Genomic DNA, 10,059 nt, shown 5'->3' with positions numbered 1-10,059 from the left:
GACCCTGTGCCCCCCGGGGCTGGGGAGGGGGGCAAGGGGCATCTGGGAGGGACCCTGTACCCCACAAGGGCTGGGAAGGGGGATGAGGGGGAATCTGGGGGGGACCCTTTGCCCCCCAGGGGCTGGGGTTCTGGGGGGGACCCTGTGCCCCACGGGGACCCCTCAAGCCCCATGAGAGTGGGGGCCATGGGGTGACCCCACAGCTCTGACCCCTGAGAGAAGGCCAAGAGTTCTGGGTTGGGTTTTTTTTGCTGGCCAGTCCTGCCTCGTGCTTGGGTGTGATTTCTGTGAATGTTTACACACCAGCACTGACAGGGCCCTGGGAAAGCCAGAGCTGAGAGACGTAAGGTGTTGATAACTCCTCGGACAGAGGCTGAACACAGGCAGCTGTTGATGCTCTTTCCTTAATAAACACTTAGCAGAGTCTAAGCGCGTGTAAGAGCGGGTAATTTAGTGTTGCACTTCACTGCCGTCAGCAGGACACAGGGCCAGGAGGCTCTTCTTGGATGCTCTGTGTCATCCCTGCTCCTTTGAACATAAACACCGGGACGGGCTGAAATCCCAGGGCGTTACTGGGAGGGTTTTACTGGGAGTCAGCAGCCTTGTGATGTGGGTTGAGGTGGCTGGTGAGTCACCTTCCTCTCCTCACCCGAGCAGATCCAGGTATGAGCACTGTCTGGGTCTCAAAGGTGTCGAGCCCTAATTACCAGGTGGCTGTGATGAGGGTTGTGCTGAGCGTGGATGTGTTTACACACAGGTCAGGGAGTCAGCCCTGCCAGCCTCCCGGGCTGGCTCCTTTGCATCTGGGCCACAACAAAAGAGGGGGAGGACAAAAAAATTCCTGGGAAAACTCGTCCTTTTGAATCCCATTTCTTTTCTCATCACTTTGCTGCCAGGGTGACAAGACAGCCAGAAAGCCCTGGTTTTATTTGGACAGTAAATGCATGTTGGTTGGCAGGTGCACACTAATACATGAAATGAATAAGATTTTATATTTTGTAGTTTGAGGGGGGATGTTGTCATTACATACCTTCAGCCTTTCTGAGGTGGGTGTAGCAGCCTGCTGCTCAAAGGATGGCTGTGCTTTGGGGCCAAGCTGCCTGTCACTGAACACGTAGCTTGTGTTTTGGATGCAGCTTGTGTTTGGGATGCCTGCTCTTTCCCCGTGGCAGAGAGCAGGCAGAGGGAATTGTTGTGGCACTGAACAAGCACAGGATGCTCCTGGAAATCACGCGGGTTAGAACAAAAGTGCCCAGTGCTGCACTAAAGGCAGAGGGTTTCTGTGTCCCTTGCTGCTGTGGGTTTGTGGCTCCAAGGACCTGACCCAACCAAACATCTTATAAAATCTTTTCCCTGGTCCTGGTGTTTTGTATCCTGAGGTCTGAACACCCAGCTGCAGTGTGGTGCTGCAGCCTTCATTTCCCTCTGAAGTGTTTCTCTCTTTCAGGTTTCTGAATTCATCTCTGCCTTAACACTCATTAGTTTTGAATTTTCTCTGAAGCAAATTGCCTTTTCCTCTTCTCTCCCATTGTCTCCAGTGCACCCTCAAAGGAATGAGGTTCAAATTTGCTGGAGGGGCAGATTAAGCATACTCTGCTCATTCCCTTTATCTTCCTGTGCCAGCTGGTGGGGAGGAGGAAGCCAGCATTTTCCAGGAGCCAGCGTTTTCCAGGCGGCCGTTCCTATCAGTTCTGTGCAGTGGGAAAGCCTGTGGCTCCAGCAGTAGACAGAAGGCCCTGGTGTGCAGTGCTGGGCATGTTCTTTGCTGACCCCAATGTGGTAACTGAGCGGGTGGTTCTGCAGCTCAGGGAGCCCCGAGCCCTTCACACTGGATGTTCTGGAGCTGCATTTCAGAGAGGGATAATGTTCTACCTGTCACAACCATCCTTCCTGGTGCGCTCCAGTCACGAGTTCCTGGGGGTGAGTGGAAATCCCCAGATGTCTGTCAGGCTTGGTTTGGCTCTCTTGTTTTGATGAGGGTTCCTTAGCTGAAGAGGCATTAAGATAGGGACTGGAAAGGAGCTGGAATGAAAGGTATGAGGGTGTGGGACTGTGCACAAGCCCTCTGGGACCAGTTTCGGCTCTGAGGCTGCTGCTTTCACACCCCCTTTGAAGTCTTGGCCTCCTGGAAGCCAGATAAAAGCACAGAACAGAGCAGCTGAGCTGGCATACAGGAATTCCGTGCCGTGTTCCTTGTTTTTTAACCCTTCCTGGTACGGATTTTAAAACAAATGTTACTAAGAACTTTCTGTTAACAACCAGAAGTGTGTTCCTGGGCACCTGGGGCCCTGTGATTATGACATAGTTGTAAGATTAAAGGCTTTTCTTTTTCTTTTTCCCCTCCCCCCTACACTGTAGGCTTAATTGGTTTTTAAAACATAAATGCTCTTTGTTGTTCTGCATCACCGGGGCCTCCTGAGAACTTGTTTGTAAAAGAAACCCCCCTGTTCCTGCAGGTGGTACAAGCTTCGCTCCAAGCCAGGGAAGAAAGAAAAGGAGAGAGGGGAGATCGAGGTGGATATCCAGTTCATGAGGAGCAACATGACAGCCAGCATGTTTGACCTGTCCATGAAGGACAAACCCCGCTCCCCCTTCGGGAAGCTGAAGGACAAGCTGAAGGGGAAGAGGAGCAGTGGCCTCTCCGACACGGCCTCGGCCGTCATTCCCAGCACCACGCACTCCCCTGCCGACAGCGAAGATGAGTCGGTGGAGAAGGAGAAGGAGAAGAAGAAATCCAAGTTCAAAACACTCTTTTCCAAACCTGGCCTGCAGAAGACCTCCCTCTCCCAGTCCATGTCAGTCCTGCCCACCCAGCAGCCCCTCACCCAGAGGGTTCGGCTCCGGCCCAGCGACTTCCAGTCGCAATGGGATGAGGAGGAGTCCGAGACCTCTCCAGCCTCAGACAGTGAGTATTGGCACCCACCTCCCTGTCCAAGTACAAAGCCTTTCTCCAGAGTTTTTTTGGCACTTTTCCCACTTTTTAGAGTACTGGTTAAATTCTTCTTACTGAGCAAACCACAGACAGTCACTTCTGTCCATGGTGGCAGGTCTGCACGCAGGACTTCAGCACAAAGTAAGGGGCTCTACCAGTGGTGATCCTCACCACCAGTGATCTGGGGTGGCTTCAGGGCACTGAATGGTGTGTGTGATCCAGTCTGCAGAGGCTGGTGGCAGTGGCAGGGGACCCGGGAGGTTTGGAAGTGGCTGGTGCAGTCACACGTGCTGTTTTTCTGTTGCTGTGATCCATCTATGACCATGGAGCACTGAGCCCATCAGTTGTGAGTGCCAGAGAAAAAGAGTGTTCTTGCAATTTGCATTTTTCCCTGTTTATTTTTTCCAGAAGCCTTTGGAAATGCCCTGGAAGAGAAGTCCTCTCCTTCTCCTTTATTTAAGTCTCGTAAAACAGCAACCTTGGACAGCAGGCAGCTAAACCAAGCAGCTACAAGCCACACCAAGAAAGAGGGGCTCTCTTTATTCAGTGGCCTTAAATCCAAAAGTGACCCCGTTTCCAAGTCCAGTCTGTGCATCAATGGCACTCATGTCTATATGGAGGAGAGCATGACAAAGGACAGCACTCCAGCCTCTTCCCCTTCTCCTCACAACTTCCGGAGGAAGCATCTCTTTGCTTCAGAAGAGAACCTGTCTTCCAGATCTACTAAAGGACCTGAAGAGACAGGAAGAACATCTCCTAGTCAGGCTTTGTCTGGGTCTTCATCCTTGGAGACCTTCAAAGCTATGACTTTGCCATCATACAAACTGCTTAGCAGTGAAGAACACCTGGAAACCAGCCCTCCTCCAAGTGTTGAGGCTGTGAAGGAGACCAAGAAACCAGACCACAAAAAGCCTGCCTTGCTGTCCCTGGTCACAGGGAAGAAGGAAGCAGGGAAGACCAGCACTGCTGAGAATATTCCCAACAGGAACCTGCAGGATGAGGAGAACAAAGATCCAGAAGAGAAGCGTGAACAAGAGGCCAAAGGTCTTGAGCTTCCAGCAGATGTAAGCAGAGGGAATCCCTCAGGAGACAGTCACCCTGCAGAAGAGGCCTTGGCAAATAAGCAGCCACTGAACCCTTTCGAGGAGGAACGGAAACCTGAGAAAGCTGCTGCACCAGCCAAGACCAGAGCAGTGAAACCCAGGTCAGTCCTGTTGGCTCCAGAGCATGGCAGGATCAGCCCTGCCTCCTGCTCCAGAGCCCTTCCCACCCCCTCTGCAGGGCCTCTGGAGGGTTTAACCTGCCCTTTGGTAACAAACAGTAACTCCAGGTTCTCTCTCAGTATGAAAAAAGAGATCAGCAGAGGGGTGTTCCTTGGAAGTGATGCCAAAATAGCAGTTCTGAGGGTGCAAACATGTCTGCAGGTGCTGTAGGGGCCATTTTTCTTGCTGGGTCTCTTGCAGAAACTAACTTCTGTCTGAGCTGTGCCACTTGAGCCTACCCAGGGGCTGAAACACCAGGTCTAACATCTCAACTTTCCTCTTATGCATTTGGCTGTGGTCTTCAAAAGTGTTAATCCTGGAGCCCTTCTGCTTTTGGCATTTGGTCACAGCAACATGAGGGACATTTGTGTGAATTTGCACGTGAGGCTTTTTCGAAAATTCTGCTCCTTCATCCTCCAGGTGCCTGTGTTTGTGTGTGTGTGTCCTGCTAATAAGGCTACGGTTTGTGTCTGCATCTAACTCCTCATTTTCAGTGCTTCTCATGTTTCACTGTCTCATGCACTAATAAAATTGCTTGGGATGCAAAAGATGGTGCTTCAGAGCATCCTCAGCAGTACCTGTGCAACCTCTGCCGCAGGGGCCTTCTGACATAAATGAAGGGCTCTGTAGGGACACGTTTAAGTGTGTCAAGCCCATGGATAGGCTCTGAGGTCTTTGGAAGTGTAATTCCTCTCCAGAGTTGGGAGTTGGTGGAGTCTGGTGCTGGAGCTTGTCTGTTCCTGCCTCATGTTGCATCCGCAAGTCACATGCGAGTTTTTTGTCCCTTTTTGCAGACTGGGCGTGTCTTCAGAGGAGGAACCCAAAGCCACGCTTCCTACTCTTGCACCTGATTCCTCCCCTGCTTTTCTTTCTGTGCACCATAGCAGCAGGGACAATAATCCTTTTGTTTCTAAACTGGAAACAGAAGCCCGAGTGCCAGACTCAGAAAACATGACTAGTTCTCCTGCATCTGCTACTTCTTCTCCTCCTGCTGCAGAGCACTTGAGTGGCAAGAACCCCTTCACCCCCACCTGGGGCAGGGCACCCACAGCTCCAGACCCTGCATCCCATCATCTTGCAGCTCCCCAAGTGCCACTTCCTGGGCAGGTCTCTGCTGGTGCTAATAATCCTTTTGCCTCTGACTGGGGCCAGGGTGCTGGGAGCTCCTGGGATCCTTCTCATTCACCTGCACCTTCTCTCCCCTCCCACTGTCGTTTCCATGTCAATAATCCCTTTGTATCTAAGCTGGGGTGGGAACCAGACACACCAGCTTTCAAAGCTGCTGATAGTTCTTCCCCTTGCTGCCTGCCTAGTGATGGAGACTGTTCCTCAGCAGAGCATGCTGCTGAGCTGAAAGGCTCTGGTCCCAGTGCTTTAGGGAGCTCCTCGGGTGCAGGTTTAACTGGTAATGTCACAGCTGCACCAGGTCTCCCCAGTACCCCTTCTGACAGCCCTGGTCTGGCCCCAAAGCAGCAGAGTGATTCTCCTCAGCTTCAGGCTGAGACTTCCTTGAGAAGAAGTCAGCTAAGCAACGTGTCCCTTCTCCTTCATGGATCAGAGAGTCCTACATCAGATGATGAGGGTTTTGGTAGGCAGGAATGTGAAGGTCCTCAAGGAGGATCTGCCAAACCAATGTCAGGAGCTTGGCCACAGTCCCCTGGGGATGCTGACACGGGGGGTGCTGACAGTGAGGGGCTGGTCACTCCAAAGCCAGCACCAAGGAGATCTTTGACACCCAAAAAGTGTCCAGTGGTTCCTCAGGCTGGTGAGCTCAGTGGTGATGTCCCTTCCTCAGGTGATGGTGTCAAATCTGCTCCTGGGCTGCCTAAAGCCTCAGATCCTGGCGGGTGCGTCCCCCCGGGTGGCTCAGTGGAGACTGTCACTCCACCAGTGGCACTCAGGGGTGACAGCAGAGATAGGCATCTAAAAAATGAAGGTGATGACAACTCATTTGACTGCCTCTTGGATCTGAAGTCTGCCCTTCCCATTCCTGGAGACCGTAGTTCCAAACTGGCCAGTCTTCCCGTTATTCCGGAGGGAGGCTCGGATGACGAGCTGCTGGGTGACACTCAGGACAGCTCGGGTGTCACTGAGAGCTCGGGTGTCACCGCAGGTGACAGAACCATTTCAGAGAGTGGAAAGCAGTCCCCAGATGTAAAGCCTTTGCAGGAAGAGCTGCAGGAGCACTTGGGTGGCTCTGCTGCAGCCCAAGGGACCCTGGCTGCTCCGGGAGGAGAAGGTGCTGGTGCTGCTCAGCCCAGCAGAGCTCCCGTGCTGCCTGCCAGAGATGACACCCCCAGGGTCACCAGCCAGGTGGTTGACTCAGGCTCTGCTGTGACGCCTCCTTCCAGGGGGTGTAATAGTCAGCTTGAGAAAGAAGAACTGAAAATAAGTGCAGGCGTTGAGGAGCGTGCAGAGTGTGACTTCTCTGAGCCTTCTCTCTCCTCTTCCTCCCTGTCAAGCCCTCCCCAGCCCTGCTCCTCCTCTCCTTCTCCCCCCTCTGACACCCCAAGTCGTAGGGCAGAGTCTCCGAAAAAGCCAACAGCCGAGGGCTCCGCAGATAAAGCACCAAATTCGGGCAAGAAGAAGCTTCTTCAGGCATGGGTTTCACCCTCTGAGACATACCCTAACCAAACTCAGCAGGGTGGTGAAACCCTGGCTCCTAAGCACAGGTGAGAGAACGTGGGACGGGCACAGCAAGTGCCTCAGAGCTGACGGGAGCTTTGCTGTTCTGCTTTTTCCCCCTGTGAGCACAGACCTGTCCCTCCAGCTGCAGGAGCTGACTGTGCTTTGCAGTGACCTGGCATCCTACAGCCTTAACTTCCCCTGCTCCCTGGATTTGTTTGGGCCTGGGTCCTGTCATGCCAGCTGGGATCATTGCTGGCACCAGATAGATCTGAGCAGCTATTTCAGGTGCCCAGAGCACACGGGGGGACCTGCTGCTTGTCACAGTGTGACCTCTGAGGAGGAATGTCAGGGAGACTTGGTCAGAATTGAAGCAATAGGGTCATTTCATCCACCTGGGGAAATGGACTGCAGGTCATCCATATTCCAGAAATGGGAGAAGGGTCACAGGAAGCCAGATAAACCAGGATGCTTCCTTTCCTGGCCAAGCTGGGCTCCTGAGCCTGGCAGTGCTGCAGCTGCAGGCTCTCCCACTGGCTGCTTCCCACAGCTCTGCAGCCCCTCCAGCCCCCAGTGCCCCTGACCTGCCAGCACTCAGGACTTCATGTGCAGAGCTCCAGCTTGGGTCTGGGACACTTCTGGGCTGAGATACAAGTAAAATTTCCTTCCTGTGGGAAGACTTGACAATATGAGCCCTGCTCAAGCAAATGAGGATTGTGCTTTTTGGCAGCTTCTGGTGCAAGTTCAGATTGGAAAAGTCAAAATACTTCCTTGTCCCAGGACAGCTGAAGTATCTGATACATTCCAAGAGCCACAAATATGTTTTTAGTAGGAAAGTCAGGCTCAAATACAAGTGCAGGAGAGATGAGAGTAACTGCTGCTGTGTGCTGCCTTCAGGTGCAGACTGACCAGGCTTTTCTTTTGGGAGGTGTTATGTCCCTTGTCAGTGCTGCTTTATCTCCAGTGCCTTCAGTCCAAAGAGAACTGGAGTGTTCTTACAAAAAGCCTGTAGCTCAGACAGGAACACCTTCCTTCCCAAAGCTGCCTCTCTAATCTCTCTGGAGATGGAGAAGGGTAGGAATTTTCCTCAATTTCTTGCTGTATTTGCTTTTAGTCTGAAGGTCTGTGTAGTGCTGGTGTTGTATGTGCTGCCCAAATAGCAAAACCCTCTCCTGGTGTTGCAGACTCCATCCTGTGAAGCCAATGAATGCCACAGCAAACACGACCCAGAGCAAAACCCTGAATGTCATCAGCACCATGAATGAAAAGCTGCTGGAGATGAACATGAAGGTATGGAGGAAAGTGGCACTTCAGACCACAGCTTATGCAGCAACTTGGTCAGAGTTCACATATTGGAGGTAGTTTCATGTCTCACATTAATCACTGTTTGTTGTGATGAGTCCCCAGAGCTCCTCGTCACCCTGAAATAAAGCTTATAAAGCAGAGAAGGTGGGAAGATGTCACCTCAGGGGGCTGTGGCCTTGTGAGGTGTCACATTAATGTCCTGTGCAGTTGGGACACCCAGCCCTGGCCCTTAGAGCCTGGCTGCTTCCCCACAGCCGAGCTGTGCAGCTTCACAGCCACTCAGATTTAAAGGGGCTTTTTGCATAATTTTTCCCTCAAGAGAGACCTCCAGGCTTGAGGCTTCAAAGCACGTTGATCAGGGTGGCTGGAAGTGTCTCTGGGTCAGCAGGGAAAACTTGGGTCCCCCTCTTGTCCCGAGGGGATTCTGGGGGGAAATGGAGTTCCCACCGAAGAAGCTTTAGTGCCTCCTTCTGGTGTAAGGGGAGAAGAAGAAAACACAAGTTTGATGATTGAAACTGACTTGTTGCTGTTTTGAATTCGATGAAAACTTGTCATTAGTGTTCTGGTGTGGTGCTGTGAGTCCCCAGGAGCAATGACACTGGATGTCACCACGCTGTGGAATGCCTGGGCTGGAGGAGCTGGCAGGAGCTGCCTGGTTCCTGTCCAGTTTGCTGGAGGGTGAAAAGCAGATTTTTTGGAGCATCTGTGCTGTTTTTTCACAGCAGCCTGCTCTTCTTGAGCCTGAAGTGCTATGACTGATGTTCCAAAATGCTGTATTTTTAAAAGATAGGATGTTTTTGGAGAGCAGCTGTGGTTGTGCAGCCGCTGGGTGGGGGACGTTGTTCGTTAGGGCTCTAAATCCCACCCACCAGCTGCATTGCTGTGTCTGTTCTAAGTGCCTGTGTCTGTAGTGACCCTGAATTTCTCCTCTCTCAAAGAAATACAATCCCTCAGATCCTGGCTATGCTTATGCTCAACTAACACACGATGAGCTGATCCAGCTGGTCTTGAAACAGAAGGACACGATCACCAAGAGGGACCTCCAGGTGCGCGAGCTTGAGGACTACATTGACAACCTGCTTGTCAGAGTCATGGAGGAGACCCCAAACATCCTGCGTGTTCCAGTCTCTGGAAACAAAAAGGCTGGGAAGATGTAGAAGCTCTTGGGACATTGGTTGAACAAAGGGCTGAGTTCCTGCTGGTGGAGTTTGGTGAATTAGGAGACGGTGGGAAGTTGGTGGCGCTGGTTGTGCTGCTCACAGAAAGTGACCTCTTTCCTGTTTCTGCCTTGAGCAATTCTCTGATCAGTCGTGACATCAGGTCTCCTACATGGGGTCCAGAAGTGGAGGCAACATAACATACTTATTTTTTCATTTCTTTCCATTATTTGGGAAGATTTGTTCAGGCATCTGATTGTGATAGGAAGGACGAAGGGTTTTTGATGTGTTCTGCTCACCAGCAAGGCACTGATGATCCTTTATGAGGAGTTTTTTAAATGGTTTTGTTTTGTAGCTGCTTTCATAGATCGATGATTCTTCTTTCCATTACCTTAAGTTGTAGTGCAATATAAAATCTGGTACAGCAGAGGTTAAGGAATTCATTGTTTTAAGAGAAAAGTAATTAATAACTACACTGGAGAAGTCCAAAGCTGTGTGTGCTTCAGAGCAGGGCTGTGTGGACTGTAAAAGTAATGAATTCACTCTAAGTTAAATGCAAGTTGAACCTTGGATTGGAAAGGAAGAAGTGATGCTCAGATGGTCTCTCAGAGTACGTGTTGTTTCCCAGCAGTTCTCCAAGGGGAAGGTTTCCAGGATTGTCTGCTGCAGGAAGCATGGAGATGTGGTACATCTGTCTGCTGTGGGAATGGCAGAAAGGACTTGGGGCTGAAGGTGCCTTTTGGGTCAGAAGCTGTCCTTTACACACTGCACATTCCTG

The 10,059-nt window shown here is 51.6% G+C and overlaps 2 protein-coding genes across 2 annotated transcripts in view; both read left to right on the top strand.

Annotated features, from left to right (window-relative positions):
* Positions 1 to 1,863: 1,863 nt before the first annotated feature.
* On the top strand, positions 1,864 to 9,281 carry RAB11FIP1 (RAB11 family interacting protein 1 (class I)). Its single transcript, XM_009993253.1, has 5 exons — positions 1,864 to 1,949; positions 2,457 to 2,905; positions 3,341 to 4,136; positions 8,004 to 8,109; positions 9,063 to 9,281. The coding sequence occupies exons 1-5, from the start codon at positions 1,864 to 1,866 to the stop codon at positions 9,279 to 9,281; spliced, it is 1,656 nt and encodes a 551-aa protein (XP_009991555.1).
* Positions 9,282 to 9,878: 597 nt separating this feature from the next.
* Positions 9,879 to 10,059, top strand: part of BRF2 (BRF2, RNA polymerase III transcription initiation factor 50 kDa subunit) — a 7,044-nt gene continuing 6,863 nt past the window's right edge. Inside the window, exon 1 of the mRNA XM_009993252.1 lies at positions 9,879 to 9,891. Coding sequence (XP_009991554.1) covers positions 9,879 to 9,891 — 13 coding nt within the window. The remainder of the gene's footprint in view (positions 9,892 to 10,059) is intronic.

Source organism: Chaetura pelagica, unplaced genomic scaffold, assembly GCF_000747805.2.
Source record: "Chaetura pelagica isolate M959 unplaced genomic scaffold, ChaPel_1.0 scaffold302, whole genome shotgun sequence".
Taxonomy (NCBI): domain Eukaryota; kingdom Metazoa; phylum Chordata; class Aves; order Apodiformes; family Apodidae; genus Chaetura; species Chaetura pelagica.
This window is presented reverse-complemented; position numbering and strand designations above follow the sequence as displayed.